Below are 18,291 nucleotides of genomic sequence, written 5' to 3' on the forward strand. Positions count from 1 at the left end.
TCAAATTACATATTGAGATGCTAGGTAGTTATAGTAAGCCATCGGCATACTGTGTTGTTGAGTTGACTCAAACCTCGGTAACTCCCAACACCATTTCTGAACCCCAACTCGTCCAGCTTCACTTCTACTTGGGTAGGCATGCCTTGACTTTAAACTCAATGAATGGTTTTCTTAGCTATTTCTCTACGGTCTAACATCGGATAGTGGAGTGCTTTCGTTGAACGAATAATTTTCGAACTGGACTTCCTTGATAGTTTCAAACTTTTATCCCGTAGTCGGGAGAGAGATGCTCAGCACCTTCGGATAATGGCAAATATATATACCGTACAGAATCCTCCATAACACAAAGCTACCTACATTTCGCCAGCATATGATCTGTTCTGCTGCCGAGCTCATGGGGAGACATAAAGGATAAAGGGGGGGAGGTTGAGACAATATGTGGGTGTGATTTGCCACGATAGTCACACATTCCACGATTTCCGGTTGGCCATCGTAGTTTATCTGGGATATCCAGGTTCACTAAAGTCAGCCTGTCATACATGCGGCTTGAAATTGATGCCGGGTAGTTTTACATCCGCGGTCCTATCAAGCGCCGACGACAAGATCTCTACTGCTATTGACCAACCCTATCTTCAAGCCATACTTTAATGACTGAAATAATTGACAGACGGCTTTATTGATACATATTTAGAACGTGTCTTGAATTGAATTATCGAGAATGAGCTCATCGACGACTAATGAGAAAGTACACCAATTGAGAGTATTCAAAAAGTCATTTGCAGGACTTAATAAGACTAATTCCTAATAAGCAATCATTTAGCAATAGAACGTGCTTAATCAAGCCAAAGTCGTTATAATACATATCCTTGAGGTTATAGAGCAGTTGAATGTGTACTTGTCTACTCTAATTGTAGAAGGAGTGAAAGGATTCGAATATACGAAATTCATCTTTAATTAGCTGTCTCATATAATTAAAACGTTTTTGATTTTACTGCTCACGATGCTACACTTGAATAAATATGAGACTTGAGCTGCTGAAAATAGTTCCAGTTGATTGCATGCATAGTAGGTAGCGGCATGGCTGAGCTGGGCGTGGCTCGTAATTCCGCTAAATCCTCTCGTATAGTCGACGTATCCCGCGCTCTAGGCAGTTAAATAAACAATTAGTATTTCTATTTTTACGTAGAAAACGTTTACCCCATCCTTTAGCTAAATGCCACATCCTAACACGTGAAGCTCGGATAAGATTCCAGCCGGTGTAGCAACGTAACTCCAATGCGTGCGCTTAGAGCACCCGTCCCATCCAGATTCGGAACTCCTGCCTCCGTTTAGAGTTAATGAGCGACCTCGAATTAGAGCCAATCCGTTTACAATTGGATCAAAAGCAGGACTTTGTGTTGGAAATAGACCATTGGATGGAGAAGGACGGCGCTTGATGGCCCGTCTTCTCCAAATTTTGCTAAGCCTTGTTTTGGGAGCATTGAACTAGCCTTCACGATATAGGGTTGAGAGATGCAATAGGCACACAATTCATCTGCTAGCGAATCCTCGGCTCCCAATCTGAATCACACCATGCTGAGATGAGCTGCAGAAAATTGCTCGACCCCAATGGTGGGTTACATGCTGCCTGCAGAAAAGCGCCATTATCAGAAGTCTTACATTGTCCAGCTGCGGCAAAGCAGGCACTGCCGCCAATATAAATATGGCCCCCATGAATCTGAAAACTGGTCTCCTCATATATAATGGCTCAAGGTTTTACGTTGCTTTCTTAAGCTCAGTACTTCTTTGTTTAAGTCTCGGTAAGGTCTGTTCCAAGTCCGTCAAAAACGCCCCCGTGCGAAGTTCAGGCTCTCTATGGTGAGCTAGGCAAAGAATCACGATTTCGCCGCAAACAGCTTTACAGTCTCAAATTAGGCTCTGAGCGAAGATGGCTTACTTGGCCGCAGTAGCATTGACATGCCTCGCGGTTGGAGCCAATGCGCTACCTCCGGCATCAAAAGGACCATGTGCAGCAACGGCTGAATGGACCGAGTGGAAGGACATCAAACACACGTTCATCTTGTTAGCGTCACCAACAAAGCCTCACGTAGCGTATACTAACCTGTTTTTAGTGGAGATAGCTACACAGCGACAGGTACTGGGTAGAGAAGACATCGCTAGAATTGAAGAAATTCACTCACAATTAACCATAGGATTTAACTACACGCAAGCAGCACCCACAGCAGAGACTCCCCTCGGCAATCCAGCGTACCCAGGATACACATCATCTAATGGACCGAATTGGGTCGACTTTCTGACAGTCAAGCATAATGCGTCTCGTTTACAGACTTACAACTTCGCTTATGGAGGTGCTACCGTCGACTCCGGTCTCGTTAAGCCGTACCAGCCAACTGTACTATCTGTCAAGCAACAAGTAGAGGATGAGTTCGTCCCGGGCTATACTGGTGATTCACCAAAAGCCCCGTCAACTCCGAAATGGACCGGAAAAGACTCTATCTTCGCCGTCTGGATCGGTATTAACGATGTCGGCAATTCATACGGAGCTGGGGCCGAATCTTCAGGCCCCCTATACACCCAGATTTTCGATCTTTACTCTGGACTGATTGATAAGCTCTACAGTAATGGCGCAAGGAACTTCGTGTTCATCAATGTTCCACCTGTCGATCGGAGCCCCTTGACCGTTGGTCAGGGGCAGAGCTCAGTAGACACGGAGAAAGCAGCTATTGAAGATTGGAACAAACGTGTCTCGGATACGGCTGCTGCGCTCAAGAAAAACCACACGGAAGAGGTCAATGTCTGGGTCTACGACTCGAACAAGGTTTTCGGGGAAGTATTAGATAAGCCATCTACGTATGAACAGACCGCTGGCCTCAAGAACACGACCGACTTTTGCGCTGCGTATCAAAAGTGAGTCCAACTATTCGGAACGATGAAGAACTAGGTTGAAAAGTTGATCAACATACTAATTATTGTAGTGGCACGCCGAACGAAGATACGCTTACCACGAGCTGTGGAGTTCCTGTAAACGAATATTTCTGGCTCAATAATCTACACCCGACATATCCTATCCACGATGTGGTTGCCAAAGGTGTCGCAGACGCCCTAAAAGCAGGGCCAGGTATTTGTTAAGAATTATGATATGAAGATATAGAGAGCCATGGAAATATTACATGAAAACTTGAATGTATATACCTACAACCACCCATGCGGAACCATCCGGTTTTCTCACCAAGAACCGTCAAAACTCACCAACTTCATGTCTAAATCAAAAGTAACAGTAAAATCAAACAGTAATATAAGTTGAAGTGTACAGCCTTCTAGAAAACGTACGGTAATTAGTCGCATGACAGTAGGGAGAAAGTAGGTATATTACCTCGGATCCTTGGGAAGATGTCTTGGAGAATCTAGAAAGATCCGTAATATAAGGAGCTTCTAAATCCCTCCATGACAATTAAGACGATATACATACCCAGTAACAGGCACTTTTAAATCCCTACTTAGATTGGTTTCTAGAACTAACATCGAAGAAACCACAAATAACCAACCCCAACAACACCAATAACTGTCACGCCGTTGTTACCTGTCAACACTTGTGCCGATTTCATTTCCGAGCTCGCTTGAATTAGAGTACTCACCATCTAGATGCTGGATGAGGGCATTAGTTATCCTTACCTAGTTATATAGCATTTAAAGAAGGCACATGGCGGTCAGATCTAAGTCTCGGACTGTTAAACCCTGTTGGTAACACAGCGATAGGACGTTTTCGTTAACAGGGGATTGATACGCACGAGAGTTAATGCGACATTCGGTTTCTGTCATCTAGCATCTCCCAATTTACGTACGTTCATTTATAATGCGGCTGAGCGTTCAAGATGAGGCGAATATTCTGATAGAACGTATACAGGTGATCAGAAATACATCCAACTACGAAGCAAAATGGTCACTAATCACTCCAACATCGCAGCATCGTGGTTTCTCGAGAGAATTAGCACTAGCGCCACGTAGAAAAAAAGGGGGATGAGATCGAGATGGTGTGTATAAAGAGCAGCAACATCCGTCTTGGTGATTCGATCCAGTCCAGCAGAGTTTCATCGAGAACCATATCCGAATCACATTAACAAACTTGCCAAGTTTCTACATCATAAAACAAATTCCACTTTCCTCAACTCACTCAGAATTCAGGAAACATAGCCCATCATGCGTGTATCAACCTTCTTCCTCACAACGATGGCAGCGGTGGCAACCCATGGCTACAAAATTGATCCCAGCCTTCCAGATGGCATTTACTACATCCCAGCCTTGAATGCGTCCGAAAAGGGCCTGAACAAGCTTTTTGGGGAGCCCATACGCATCGGAGACATCGAATATCCACAAACCATCAGCGGCAAGGAATTCGCACGAGACGTAGTCGGCGAAGTCCCCGTTCCCGCAGACACCAAAGTTTGCTACGACGCGACAGAAAACGGCGTGGACCAGAGCGGCGCGAAACGTAACTTGAAGGACAAATGCAACTCCTCGACTCCGGTTCCGCGTTGGCATGACATGCAGTCGGGGATCATACTCTCCCGCTTCGCCAGCTCGCTCGCGTTTGTGTGTAACTGGTCGGGGAATCTGCAACTATGCGCGCCCAACGAGATCGACGACTCATACAGTCAGATCGCCGCCGAATGCAATGGCGATACCCAGAGCGGCCATATCTGTGCGAGTTCTTGGAAGAAGTGCTACGGGCACTCGACCGTCACGGGAGAGATTTGCGATAACGACGTCTAAGACCTTCCAGGAAGATATGATATCCACCCGTCAGGAACCGAGGGTTACTCTTTCATATCATATCTTCAGTTTAACTTGTTCTCTTCGTTTGCATTTCAACCAAGATATCTAGTGGGGTTGAAAGAGGAATCCTAATGTCCGCACAGTGCCTTCGTTTCATAACTTTCATTAAATATACTTGATAAAGATTAGCTGGAATTGGCATATAATCCGCATGGAGTAATTACACAGAACACGAAGTAGATGTAGGTAGATAATCAATATATAAAGGGTTGAGGTACAAGAACATCTTCGCTCTGTCTTACCGAGTTTCGTTTGATTCAAAGACGGGGTGAAATCTGTATCCACAAGAGGATAATCAAGTGTCAGTAATAAGATTGCATTATATATTAGATTTACCATAATATATTTGGTATATGGGACGACAGGAAGGAAATCTAGAAATAATTAGTAAAATATATAGCTGAACAATTACATCCTTTTCTTGCTGTTTGTCTCTTTGTAAAGGAAAAGTGGTGAAAGGGCGGGTATGAGGATGAAAAGGGGGAGGTGGGGCGTACCAAGGCATGTCACGTAACTGCGACACAATTTAATGATTTTGAAGTCATAGATAAACTTGAATCATTGAATTTCAGATAATTAGATAGAATATGCAAGAAAAAGGACAATTTTATTTATCTATTTGTTGGTACTAGAAACCATGCATCCATGTCCACCGAAGTACTAGCCAGTACAAGTGATTCAAGGGCTATGCGTTTTAGACATACAAAATGTCTTATTTCAACAGAGAACAGACTATATATCATATCTATCAGTATGATGTTGAACAGGTCTATAGATGAAATAGTCAAAAGTCGCCGGCAGCGCAGTCCCATTTATATCAGAAGCAGCCATCCCCACAAACGCACCCGTGAAGCTTCCATGGGCTTGATGGCCGCCACATTCATCAGATAGAATAGAAGCGTCGTAGACCGGCCCAATTTTCATTAATTCTTCACCATCAAAGGCGTAATAAAACTGTAGTTCGCGACCACGGATCGTCAACGCCAGTTTGACCTTCCCCTCATTGGGTATCTGCACCGGATCCGCGAGTGGCCTGTTGAGATTTCCATCGGGCCAGGACGCCTCCGAAGTCAGAATGAGGAGCTCTCGCTGACCATCGGAATGGGCCGTCACGGTTAAGTAGAAGAAATTGTATCGGCAATAGTACGCGGCGAGCCCTGCGAACTGCCTCTCATCTGTCGGAGAGAAGTCGATCACCGTCTCTGCATCGTAGGAGAAATGAGTCTGTCTCCTCGCGACCAACGCCTGCTCAAACCACGATCCAATGCTTTCCCGACCAAATAAGGTGAGCTTCCCGTCTTGCGTGGAGAAGATGCGCTCTGTCTCAGGCGTTCTCAGCCATTGAAAGTCTTTGTGTAAGCCATTCGCGAAATCGTATCTCTGCTCCGCCCAATATTTGCTGTCATCGCGCTCTCCCGGAACTTCGACGTAGAGTGAAGGGACAGGCCCATTCTTCACGAAAAGCCAGTCATCTTCCCAGAAAGCTTCTTGTATAGCAGTCTCGCGGCCGAGCACGCAACGACGCTCCTGGGTCGTCGGGCGACCGGTTAAGTGTACTAGGTAAGTCTTCCCCTCTGGGGTCTGGACTATATCACCATGGCCGGATCTCTGTAAAGCTGCATGTGGGGCGTCCTTTGACGTGAGGATATGTTTTTGCGGATGCACTTCGTACGGACCCCAGACATCGCGAGAGCGGGCCAATGTGCATGCATGATGATAAGCAGTGCCACCTTCAGCCGTCAGGAGATAATACCATCCATTCCTCTTATATAGATGCGGCCCCTCAACAAGATCCAATTCCGTCCCGAGAAAGATGTTTTTCTTTGGACCAACAAGCTTCCCCGCCGAAGGGTCAAATTCTTGCAAGACAATGCCCGCGAAGGAACGAGGTCGACGACGATGGTCCTGTAACATGTTTACGAACCATTTCTTGCCGTCATCGTCATGAAATAGTGAAGGATCAAACCCTGAAGAATTGGCGTACACGGGATCGGACCAAGGTCCCTCTATTGACGGAGCATTGACGATGTAATTGTGAGTGTCTTTGAAAGAACCGTCTTTGCGCTTCACGTCTGTATAGACTAGCCAGAACTTTTCGCCGTCGTGTGTAAGACAAGGAGCCCACACGCCGCAACTATCTGGGTCACCGCGCATGTCCAACTGGGACTTGCGATTCAGGGGGCGCGTGACCAATTCCCAGTTTGCCAGATCTTTGGAATGGTGGATCTGCACCCCCGGATACCACTCAAACGTAGATGTCGCGATGTAATAATCGCTGCCGACTCGGAGTATGGAAGGGTCGGCGTTAAAGCCTGGCAAGATCGGGTTGCGAATTAGAGGCATGATGGTGATGAATAGGTGCCTAAGCCAACGTCTATATTATGGAATATGGGGGAACAAATCATCCAGGAACTGATGCATTGAGCAAGCACTTTGGAATGAAAGTTATATACGACGATGACGTTTGGAAAACTGCTTCTTGGCTTCGGCACGACTTAGGAATGATGCCCCGAAAAGGGAACCATCGCATTTAGCCGGCTGCGCTATTGTTACCCCAAGTTTAGGCAGTCGACAAAACTAATCGCATTAGGTAAAGTGATGCGTATTCAATTGATAGTCCTATAGGTAGAGTAGAGCGAGAGTTTGCCTGTATCTGTATGATTCCAGTAATTTAGGTAGATAGCTACCTACCTGCAGATCTCATGCTTTTGCCTAACCTTGAGAAAGTCAACGCCTACCAAATCCAGTGCGTATATGGAGAGGTCTCTGGATAACCAGGCCAAGTTCTGCAGTATTAGGATACCTAGAAAAGAATATTCGAAAATTACCTAGGTGGACTTTACCTGAGTGAAACGACACTGGAGATGTTCTAATAAAAGGGGCTAAACGCCCCCTATTACCCCTTTTCACTGTTCAAGGCTAAAAATGTTCGCCAATAACGAGATAATGTTCCAACAACAAGAAACAAGAAGTATTATACCTAACCGTCGTAGCAGGTTTGGTGTAATTACCTAGCTTTAAGAAGAAAGTGATACGGAAACAATAGATTTTGCCATGTCTCAATCTATCAGGCAGATACAAATTCATTTCTCTTTTCCAGCGACCCTTGAGACCTCGTCTTCACCCAATTCGTGAGCCTGTTAGTTCCTAGGATGAATATCAACGCTTACTGATGACCTTAGACATGTTATACTTACCTACCTAAGTACTGATAGGTAAGTAAGTAAGTAGATACCCAGGTAGCCAGAAAATAATAGTAGAAACGGAGCGTGTAGCCCCTATTCCAGCATGGTCACATACATACGAGTCCCAAACGACGCATATTCGTCTTATACAGCCGTGGTCTCGTCGATATGTATTTTGTTTAATTCACTAGGGGGGAAATGAATCTACATTATATCAAGCTATGGCATGTTTGCGCGAAGTGCATGGCGAGGAGTGGGGATAGGGTCAAGCTAATCCCGATCTTTACGCCGCTTACTATCTACCTATATTCCCACAATTATAACCATGCGTATCTACCTAGAAAGGTAGGTAGGTACCCTAGCAGAGCCAACTGCAGCTCACGTCATTTCTATCTAGACCAGGGTCGAACACATCCCACTCTATGGTAGATACCTAAGATCACCACCGTCACTTATAAAACTTTCAAATTCGAAGAAGCTTCAGTATATCTTCATCCTCTATAGGTATCTGATGTAAAGCTCAGTAGAAATATAGTACACCATATCAATTATACCTATATAAAACTCGAACCAAGAACACTCGCAATGGCCGGCCACGTGTAAGTGATTCAATGCCACCCTAGTAACAGTAACCAAGCACATACTCACGAATGCAAGAAATATGATGGACGACTGTCTGATATCCAACTGTTCGTCAATATGATCACCATATACCTACCACACCGAACCGTTACATGCTATTCTAACCGGCGACATAGTACCGCCCGCTACTCTGAGATCAGCACTTCGCCTCCTCGTCTCACAGGGATCTAGTACACAACGACCCTTCGTTGAGCATATCCGCGCCAAATTCCGTGAAAGTCCACCCATCTTCGACCCCCCCGAGAAGTTATTCTCCGGAGATGATGTCGTTACCCCTGAGTGCTTGGCGTACCTTGCGCAGACGAGGTGCATCTTTTCATGCAAGCTAGCCCAAGAATCGCTTCCATAGTATGACATATTTCCAAAGATGTAGGTATCTAACGTTATTTAATCTAATTTTTATAGCTTAGAACATTTCATGAAGGCCATTCCACAGACGGGAGTTAGGGTACGTATATTCCAAATCCGTGTTACCACGTAGCCCCTTTTCCCGATTGACGTAGCACAACACTCTTCCAACCTACATACATACTTGCGAGTCAAGCCGGCAAAATCCACGTCGCAGCTCGACGAAACTCTTATAAAAGTCTCTGATTCAAGGCCCAAAAAAAAACTCACTTCGCATCCATCAGTGGACCGACCCAGGCGCCCTGACCCAAACGCTGCAAAAGTTCGACGGCGACATCGTCCAAGCCGTCCAAGCGCTCAAAGAATCGCGTCCGGAGCCGACCGCGGCCCTACTAACCTCGCTCCAGAACCTGCTCTCCAGCATCGAACATTGCTCCACTTACTGCCTCGCCGCGCGCCCCTCGTCCCTGGCCTTTCCGTTCCTGCGCGCGCGCCGGCAGCTGCGGGACGTGTTGCGCATCCTGTTTCCGGAGCACGCGGATGGGCAGCCGGACGGCGCGGCGGGTTCGCGAGGTCTGGAAGTCGGCGTGGATGTGCATGTGCATGTAGATGGGAGCACGGTGGAGACGTTCCAGCTAGGCCCTTTCCGCGTGCCGAGGCTGTTCAACGGCTTGTGGCAGGTGTCCTCGCCGTCGTGGGGGTCCGCCGGCGGCGCGACGCAGGAGCGGGCGCTTTTAAGGGCCGTCGGGTGCGGGTTGACGGCGGCGGATATGGCGGATCATTATGTGGGTGATCTAGTGCTTCCGAGGTCAATAGGGGAACTATTTCTGATCGAGAGGACAGGGCGACGCGGAGTTGATATACGGCGATTTTAGGAATTCGCTGCGGCCTGAAGTCCGAGATACGGTGTATGCGGCGACTAAATGGGTAGGCGTATTCAAGAATCATTCTCCTTCTCCTTTGAGAGCTTTGATGTGTGGTATTACTGACTACCAGTGCTCCAGTGCATATTCTTGCCGATTTCTACTCCCATAACAACGTCGTTCGTACTCGACGCTGTACGTGAACGGTACCGACGGCTAGGAGGACGAGTCGAGCTCCTCCAGTTCCATTGGCAGGACGTACGTACCCCTATCAACTCTCTTTTCTCTTTAGGGAAATCTACCCATCTCACTGGACTTGTATATAGTACGAATCCAAACAGTACCTTGACATCCTCGTCGAACTAGTCCGCATCACGAAACTGCACCCGGAACTCGTGACCTCGATCGGGCTCTGCAATTTCGACTCCGAGCACACGGAGGAGTGCTGCGAGTATCTAATTGCCAAGACGGGGGAGGTTGGAATTGTGTCGAACCAGGTGCAGGTAAGCAAGCCTTATACCGCACAAGAAGACGAAGTATCATGCGTGGTATGGTATGGTATGTGTCCAAATCACTAAGACCAGTCCACAGTTCTCGCTCGTAGACGCGCGCCCGCTGCACAAGATGGTGCACGTATGTGAGAAGTACGGGTTGAAGCTACTCACATACGGCTCATTCGTAAGGCTCTCCTTTTCCCATCACTTGCACTCCAAGACCCATCATCATCATCGTGCTGATACGCTCTATCCTAGTGCGGAGGCTTCCTATCCTCCCAATGGCTCAACCAGCCCGCCCCCGAAACATACCTCGAATCGAACCAGCTCACCCCTTCTCAGCGCAAGGTACGCCCCCTTTTCCTTTTCCCTTACCCATCCCCATCCCCATCCCCATCCCCAACTACCCCTACCTACATACCTAGGTACCTACCTAACTCACACACACCCCCAGTACTTCGACACAATCCTCCTCTGGGCCCCCTGGCCGACCTTCCAAACCCTCCTCACAACCCTCTCCCTCATCGCGCAAAAACACGCCGTAAGCATCCCCAACGTAGCCGCGCGCTGGGTGCTCCAGCAACCCCGCGTCGGCGCCGTGATCGTCGGCACGCGGCTAGGCGTGTCGGACCGCGCGCCCGACAACCTGGGCGTCTTCCGGTTCGCGCTCGACGGGGACGACGTAGCTGCCATCAACGCGGTGGCGCTCGGCGCGAGGGGGGAGAGGAGCGCGGCGGTGTACGAGAGGTTGGGGGATTGTGGGGGGGAGTATCGGGGATTGCGTTGAGAGCATCTACCTAATACCTCATTTCTCATTTCGGCCCTACCATTTAAGGGTTTAGGTAGAGGTTAATCTATTACTTACTTACCTATTTTATATATATTTTAACGTCTTCAATCTCTACTACATGGCAATTCCATCACAAGCAAATCATCCATCAACTTCTGTCAAACGAGCGTCAATTGTTACGATCCAAGTCGATAAATAAGAAGAGTAGGTACCTAATTCTACGAGCAAGCATACTATGAATAAAATTTCATGGCTAACAACGTCTGAAAACTAAATTGGAAAATCCGAGTTATATATGATTCGTCGAAGGCACATGAGATGATCGGTGGAAACGAGCACACCACACCAATAGACAGATTTGGCTAGAAGACATCCCATTTTTACGCCCGTAATAATTCGGCACGGGCGGCCGATATATGGTATTTTGACGCCGAGTAGCATCTATCAACACATCTAGGTGGAGTATTTATTAGGCAATCTCATACGCTCAATGCCGCCCACGCGTATCTAGTCAGGTTAGAAAGGTAGGTTAAGTAAGATCCGTGGGGAAGCTATAAATTTCGTCTCAGAAAGATCCACCTGATGAAACAAACGCTTATCGCCGGTGAGAGAGAAGCAGAAGAAGAAACAACAACAAAATATGGAAAAATAAATGACTTGTGCTTATTTTTGAACGCCGGAACCGCCGTGGTAATTTCTCTCTATGAATCCATATACATCGGCTCGCCACCACTAACGCCTTGAACAATCGTCCCGTAATCGCCATTATTCATTAAAGCATGTCCGTGAATGCGCCCTGGTATTGAGACAGCAGCGTTCATGTTCTGCATCGTCTGCGCGTCGAGGCCTCGGTTGGGCACCGTACCGTTGACAGTAAATCGTGCATCCGTAGTCATCTGTACTCGCTGGTCACGGCCTCTAGATCGCGAAATGTCCAACTGCTGGTGGGTCTGTTGCATTTGCGGTGGCTTTGCGACTACAGGCGTAATTGGGGTGAAGTTGTCGTCGTCCTCCATTTCCGCGTCGGCATCCTGATCACTATTATCGTCGTTGGCGGCTGATGTGCTGGAAGCGGTGACCATTGACGCAGTCACGGCAGCCGTGGTGGTTTGCGGTTGGACTACCTGTGCGTTAGAAGTGGCAGGCATAGATGTTTGCTGTTGTTGAGCGGGTATCTGAGGCGGAGGCGCGGTTGCGGAGTTAGGGGTAACGCTGGTCGGAGTTGGCGTCGACTGTTCAAGAGGTCTTTGTCCGGCCATGCCAGGTCCTCGAGAAGACACGATAACCGTCTTCCATCGATCAATGGCGCGAGAAACCATAGCATCAAGGTCGACATGTCGATCTTCTATGTCAAGTCCTATTCCTCGGCGACCCTTGTGAACAAGATCTCCCAGGTACGCCAACATGGATTGCTCGATAGGGATCGTTGCGGGTGGCATTATCCTGAACTCTCTCGGATGTTGTAAGCGATTTAGTTGGTCGATCTGCAGCTTGAGGTTTGCATTCTCCTGCTTGATAGAATATTGAACCTCTTTCATCTTCTCCACATCCTTTTGTCTTCTCCCTACGCTCCTCGCCAACTCGAGGCCCCAAAGCTCGGTTTTTCTCTGCTGGGGAAGCTGTTCCCAGACGTGGTAAGTCGACTGTAGATGTTCGTTGACCTGAGCTTCGAGTGAAGCAGCAGCCTCTTCCGCCTTCCTCACTCCTTCGCGCACATCATGGGGCACATTCATGCTTGACGGCGGGTATATCAGATCTTCATGAGACGTTGTAGTTGCCATAGAGCAAGCGATCCTCCATTTCCTAAACTCTTCTTGGAAAAATGCTCGAAGTGCTTCATACTGTTTCTGAGCCGGGGGCTGGATAGACCACGATGAGGATGTCGGGTGCGGTGTAGAGGAAAACAGGGTCGGGGGCGCTTGAAGGCATTGGAGGGTTAAAGCAGGGAAATCGAGAGAAAGAGGATCGAAGTCGAAAGGAAGAGAGTCCATGTCGATCTGTTGCCTGTTCGATGTGACGTGGTTAGTAAGATGAGGCGAAGAGTATCGGGGATTGCTCGGAGGTATTCCTTACTTAGCGGCTCTCAACGAGCTGAGCATTTCCCTCAGTGCCAACTCGGCAGCTCTGGCGGTGTCCATAGCATCTGAAAGCCTCTGCCTCGCATCCAGCTGAGATTTCTGTACGGTTCGACTCGGTGCGCGCTGCATAGGAAGCCGCCTCGAGTCCTGGCCATTACTATCATCCGGACTATTCTTCAACTCCCCATTCCTCGCCGGTATATCGTTGATGACGCCGGTAGCCTCCCAGGTAGGCTGGAAAGGGAATTTAGGCAATTGGTTATCTACAACGAACTGGCCTTCTTTCGGTATGGAAGGCATCTTTGCACCAATATCGAACGCAGGGCTCTTTCTCGAGGAGGCTGTCGGTGTGCCGGGGGTGGAAGTGTCTCGACGGGCAAGCGAGCCTCTCGGCTGCCTGCGAGTGATGCTCCCTCGCATCTTCCGAATAGCGTCGACATCGTGGATGCCGTCTGGAGCCTTAGGGTTCTTCTCTTTGATGTACAAGTCTAGATGCCTTCCGAGGGAGGAGGAGGTAAAGGCCTGGCCACAGTACGGACAATTCCTGTCTTTTGGCGCACTCGCCTTGGAAGCGCCCGGAGAATCGGCGGCGGCACCACCGGTACTGGCTGCCTCGGACATTGTCAACTAGCTCGAGCGTGACCTGGATTAGATTGACTTCGGAAGGGAAGTTATGATTGTATAAATAGAATAACGAATGGAGGGTAAAGATAGGGGTGAATAAGATAGGGAGGTGAGGCTCAGGAAAAGATACTGTATGGAATCAGCAGCTTGCCCCTAAGGAGCATCCCCCATTCGGATCTCATCCAGGGAGGAAGCTCCTAAGAGGGATCCTTAGAGTCGACGAAAGGAACTGTAATGCTTTGAGCATTTATCTCGGATAATGACAGGAAGACGAGGGAATTGGCGTGTTTTGTTTCCGACGTTGCGATGTATTTGTTTCGTGTTTCTTTTTAATGTTTCTTGGAGGATGAACATTAATAGAATATTCAAATGTTCTGATGTTTAGACTTCGGGTCCTTTTTTTCTGGGGGATTTTCCGCTCAGGGGGTCCAGGGGTTGACGCTAACTTTCTGTACTTTACTCTGTACGTACGTTAGCGCCAACCGGTTTAGGGGGTCTTAGTAAACTCAGATATCCCTATTTCGGTTTAGCTCAACATACGGTTTACCTAGGACCTGCAGTGATAAGTTAGCTGGTTTAAGTACTACACGTTATACACGTTTTACACGTTATTTGATTCAGTCTCCCTAGGGCGTCTTTCTCAATTATTTCATCTTCTAAGTGTCAGTGGTATTTCCAGGCAAAATGCCGACAACACGGTGAGAACGGAACATTTGCATTCACACTGTACGATACAGATGTAAGCATTCCGAGGTACGTGAAAGTACGGAGACTGAAGCTTTTGTCCGGGATCTTCGTCGTAGAGCAAGGATTGTACCGGGATTTACGGGTCTTCAGCTAGGGGCAGATCAAATGTGGCTTTGCTAGCTTCGAAACACCATGTAGATACATATTCCTGCTTAAAGCAAAGAATCATTGCTTCCTGCTGCATATATACATAGTTATACACATAAAACAAAGTCTTTCTTTTAGTGTACTAGTCAACCGTTTGCAGCTGATTAATAAACTCGACACCTGCACTGACAGAAAGAAGCTCGGACCACATTCAACTTAATTCGAGGATACTTCGTGCATCGCGACCAACTCCGACCTGATTTGTCGCAACAACTTGATCGCAAACACCATCGACGCCCATCGTCATCTAGCTTCGCTACTTTCTTTCAACTATTTCCTTATTCTCTTCCTGACCAATTCATTTCGAGTACCTCGACTCCATCACGCTACGCGCTTTTAACATATCCAACATGCCTCCCGGTACGTCCTTCAGTACGAACTTTCGCGATCTTAAATACACATTGCCCGTCGCGACACAGCACTCCGTTGCTGTTTCTTCACTCTCCTCACACGTCCCTCTAAACTTGACAGCACGCAGTTCAGTCATATTTCGCCGCGAAACCCCCAAGGCTAACAGTATTATTAATAGCAATCAGCGACGACGAAGCGTCTGACGATGGCAAGTTGACCGTGCGCTTGAACTCGACACGTGGAAAGAGGTCATCTACGAAGCCCGAAGAAAACGATGAGGATGAGATGCAAGATATCGTCAAGGGTGACGTTGGGAATGGAGACGACAACCACGGCGAAGAGGAAGATGAGGAAGGAGGCGAAGACCTAGATGAGGATGAGTGCGTACCACGACTACGTAAACAAGTTTGTGGGGAAGAGAATCAAGCAGTTATAGCTAACTATAATGCAGATTCATAGTCGAGAAGATTCTTTCTCATGCCGTGGAACCTAACGTAAGCTTCACATGAGCGATTCATTTTCACAGCTTACGAACAAGTCATGCAGGGCGCGTTCAAATTCAAGGTCAAGTGGGAAGGCTACGAGAAGAAATCAGACCAGACATGGGAAGACGATGAGAACCTCAAGTAAGCACAACGGTCATCTATTTCCTAGGAATCAACATATGTGATCGCATTTCGTCTACGCATTTGTCTGTGTGCTGACAATCTTTCGATTAGGGAGAATGCATCCGACGTCCTAGAAGAATACCTTAAGAGCGTAGGCGGACGAGAGAAGATCCTGGAAGACGCGAAAACGGCACTGAAAACGAAAAAGCGCGGGAGGCCTGCATCAGGAACACCTACCAACGGCGCGAAACGACGACGGAATGGAGACCACCCCGATTCAGCAACACCGCCTGCTAGTGGAAAAGCTTGGAGGGTTCCTGTGGGCTCTTGGGAAGATGAGGTGGAATCTATCGATGCCTGCCACGACGAGAATACCGGCAAGTTGATCGTATACCTCACTTGGAAGAATGGCCAAAAGACCCAGCATGATACCAAGGTTGTCTACCAACGCTGTCCGCAGAAGGTATGTTAACAGTACACGACTACCATTTTCTACGCGTGGGCTAAAACATGACTATAGATGCTTCAGTTCTATGAGCGACACGTTAAAATCGTAATGTCGTCATCAGAAAGCGGTATGAAAGATGATTAATACCCGCACTACCCCCAGTAGTTAATAGTGGTGGTTGAAGCAGACAACATCTCAATCTGCTTGAGCTAGACGGATGAATCGGAATTACTACGCAACGCAATGCAGATATTTGGACTATACCTATTCGCAGGAGTACGAACTCACAGGAGAAGATTTTGGCCCCATAATGGATGGCGATTACGGTTGAGATGATCGCGCGGGACAAGGCATGGACAAAACGGGGGATATTGCGGACATTATGAACATCGAGACCCCGAGACCTGTACATGTATTTAAGCCACAGACTTGAAGCCAGATTGCTTTGGCTCAGATTACTCGGAGCCTCTGGAAATAGGGGCTGTTTTTGACCTTATAACCAACTTTCTATAGCAGGATTGCATTATCCATACCTACCATAGGTATTGATGGCATTGGCGTTGGTATGGCTTTGCGTTCGCCCTCACCTTATCTGGATTATTATCCACGCTCGGAAAGAATGGCTAGGAAAATAGGTACGAATTGATATTTGCATAAATTAACATGCAACTGCCAACTACACGTGTAAACCTTACCACCCTTCGCATCATTTGGTAGAGTGCGAAGGAGGTTGGGAACAACGCTAACAGTAAAGAAGCTTGGACCACCCGGGCATCTGGCGCGTTTCGACGCCTGCGACGCCCACAATCCCTGCAAAATAGCCTTGGAACCTTGCAAAAAAAACAGCTCCTGCCAACCACCGCGCTGCACCGCGGCAAGAAAGCTACCCTTGCTCCCCTTTGACAAAACTTCCCGCCTTGCGTATTTTCTGGGCCCAGCCTCGCTATTTACACGACCGAAAAATGGCGGGGCAACCAGCAGTATTTGTACCTTCCGGTTCCTGGCCCTGAACGCATTCCATTCGCCATGTCTCTTGCTTCCTCTTTTGCATCCTTATCTCATTATCGATCTTGCACTGCGACTCGAAAAGAAACTACGTTTCTCTGATCCAACTGATCCTGCGATTTGTCGAGGATCGCATCGCATCGCTGTTGCTTCAACTCCTAGCAACTCTGCTACTGCTCCAAACTACGTCGTTTGATATCGATTATCGAATATCGAATTACCAGCACAAAATAAGAGACAGGATATACTGTTATCAGCCCCGTCTCACATATTCCAAGACCTCCACATTCCTCCGCCAACTCAATCTCCACCGCCAAGATGAAGAGAAACGACGTCATCGCCATCATCATCATCATCCTCTTCATCGTCCTAGCCCTCATCGCCTTCGGCATCTACAGGCTGGTCCACATGGCGCGGACGCAAGGCACCATCTCCGAAGAGAGCGGGACGGGGTCTAGTGGTTTAGGAGACGAATAAGCCCAGAACAAGATCCCGCCGCGTCGACTACTGGGGAAAGCAAGAGTTCGTCCCCCGGCGATAACTAATGCTGATATCGGCTTTTTTTATCTACCCCCCCGCCTTGAGGACTGCGGTCCCGCGCGGTGGATGCGCATACGTATCCGTCTAATAGCGCCAGCCGCGGGACTCGGTGATGCGCAGAGGTTTTGCGCCTTCCGGTTTGCCTGCTATCTACCTACATCCCTGAATAAGGGCAGCGCGGATTGTCGACCAAACAATTGCGGGTCGGGCATTTTCCTATCACCACCATCACCACATGAGGAGAGCTACCATATTCTCTCCCCAATCACCCACCGTCCGCAAGGTCGGTCGGAACCCATTGTTTTATCGGATTATCATTTATTTATTCACATGCACATATACTATCTATCACGGCATTTACGATTTTATCTCCATCATCATCATCACATGTATCACAATAGAACAGAAAGACAACGGGCATCTCGGACCAAACAGGCGCAGGTATCATTCACATTTATGTTTTTCAAACTTGGATTTTCAAAAAAGGGGGGGCGGGGTCGAACGACTCGAATGTGTTCTCTCATCTTATCGCCATATATAAGGTATATTGGTAACCTGGGGGCCTATTGTATGGTTGGAGAAACCGAA

At 47.8% G+C, this 18,291-nt stretch overlaps 6 protein-coding genes across 6 annotated transcripts; 4 read left to right on the plus strand and 2 right to left on the minus strand.

Annotated features, from left to right (window-relative positions):
- Positions 1 to 1,731: 1,731 nt before the first annotated feature.
- F4807DRAFT_430193 (carbohydrate esterase family 16 protein) lies at positions 1,732 to 3,333 on the plus strand. The gene is made up of 4 exons (XM_047998402.1): positions 1,732 to 2,061; positions 2,112 to 2,134; positions 2,193 to 2,907; positions 2,976 to 3,333. Exons 1-4 carry the CDS (start codon positions 1,928 to 1,930, stop codon positions 3,127 to 3,129), a joined length of 1,026 nt encoding a protein of 341 aa, XP_047853101.1. The 5' UTR covers positions 1,732 to 1,927; the 3' UTR covers positions 3,130 to 3,333.
- An 864-nt stretch (positions 3,334 to 4,197) lies between these two features.
- On the plus strand, positions 4,198 to 5,020 carry F4807DRAFT_468547 (uncharacterized protein; the record flags this gene model as incomplete). The annotated part of the gene is made up of 1 exon (XM_048002608.1): positions 4,198 to 5,020. The coding sequence occupies one exon, from the start codon at positions 4,198 to 4,200 to the stop codon at positions 4,768 to 4,770; it is 573 nt and encodes a 190-aa protein (XP_047853102.1). The 3' UTR covers positions 4,771 to 5,020.
- Positions 5,021 to 5,421: 401 nt separating this feature from the next.
- On the minus strand, positions 5,422 to 7,823 carry F4807DRAFT_430198 (glycoside hydrolase family 43 protein). The gene has a single exon (XM_047998403.1). The coding sequence runs from the start codon at positions 7,174 to 7,176 to the stop codon at positions 5,566 to 5,568; it is 1,611 nt and encodes a 536-aa protein (XP_047853103.1). The 5' UTR covers positions 7,177 to 7,823; the 3' UTR covers positions 5,422 to 5,565.
- Positions 7,824 to 8,603: 780 nt separating this feature from the next.
- Positions 8,604 to 11,325, plus strand: F4807DRAFT_468549 (aldo/keto reductase; the record flags this gene model as incomplete). Its single annotated transcript, XM_048002609.1, has 11 exons — positions 8,604 to 8,617; positions 8,676 to 8,707; positions 8,777 to 9,008; positions 9,066 to 9,108; positions 9,293 to 9,793; positions 9,852 to 9,935; positions 10,013 to 10,129; positions 10,198 to 10,374; positions 10,463 to 10,549; positions 10,624 to 10,713; positions 10,820 to 11,325. 11 exons carry the CDS (start codon positions 8,604 to 8,606, stop codon positions 11,150 to 11,152), a joined length of 1,710 nt encoding a protein of 569 aa, XP_047853104.1. The 3' UTR covers positions 11,153 to 11,325.
- A 531-nt stretch (positions 11,326 to 11,856) lies between these two features.
- Positions 11,857 to 13,854, minus strand: F4807DRAFT_461522 (uncharacterized protein; the record flags this gene model as incomplete). Its single annotated transcript, XM_048001691.1, has 2 exons — positions 11,857 to 13,159; positions 13,229 to 13,854. 2 exons carry the CDS (start codon positions 13,852 to 13,854, stop codon positions 11,857 to 11,859), a joined length of 1,929 nt encoding a protein of 642 aa, XP_047853105.1.
- Positions 13,855 to 14,874: 1,020 nt separating this feature from the next.
- F4807DRAFT_430222 (heterochromatin protein one) lies at positions 14,875 to 16,821 on the plus strand. The gene is made up of 6 exons (XM_047998404.1): positions 14,875 to 15,111; positions 15,281 to 15,482; positions 15,554 to 15,596; positions 15,649 to 15,728; positions 15,822 to 16,173; positions 16,231 to 16,821. The coding sequence occupies exons 1-6, from the start codon at positions 15,102 to 15,104 to the stop codon at positions 16,300 to 16,302; spliced, it is 759 nt and encodes a 252-aa protein (XP_047853106.1). The 5' UTR covers positions 14,875 to 15,101; the 3' UTR covers positions 16,303 to 16,821.
- The last annotated feature ends 1,470 nt before the right edge of the window (positions 16,822 to 18,291 follow it).

Source organism: Annulohypoxylon truncatum (genome assembly GCF_022578515.1).
Source record: "Annulohypoxylon truncatum strain CBS 140777 unplaced genomic scaffold F4807scaffold_21, whole genome shotgun sequence".
Classification (NCBI taxonomy): Eukaryota; Fungi; Ascomycota; class Sordariomycetes; order Xylariales; family Hypoxylaceae; genus Annulohypoxylon; species Annulohypoxylon truncatum.

Bases quoted from the DNA above. Each gene is read 5' to 3' on its own strand.
- F4807DRAFT_430198 (XM_047998403.1), bottom strand. From the start codon at position 7,176: ATGCCTCTAATTCGCAACCCGATCTTGCCAGGCTTTAACGCCGACCCT.
- F4807DRAFT_430222 (XM_047998404.1), top strand. The intron at 15,729-15,821 runs GTAAGCACAACG...TCTTTCGATTAG, and splicing joins GAAGACGATGAGAACCTCAA to GGAGAATGCATCCGACGTCC. The intron at 16,174-16,230 runs GTATGTTAACAG...ACATGACTATAG, and splicing joins ACCAACGCTGTCCGCAGAAG to ATGCTTCAGTTCTATGAGCG.
- F4807DRAFT_430193 (XM_047998402.1), top strand. From the start codon at position 1,928: ATGGCTTACTTGGCCGCAGTAGCATTGACATGCCTCGCGGTTGGAGCC. The intron at 2,062-2,111 runs GTTAGCGTCACC...ACCTGTTTTTAG, and splicing joins ATCAAACACACGTTCATCTT to TGGAGATAGCTACACAGCGA. The intron at 2,908-2,975 runs GTGAGTCCAACT...TAATTATTGTAG, and splicing joins TTTTGCGCTGCGTATCAAAA to TGGCACGCCGAACGAAGATA.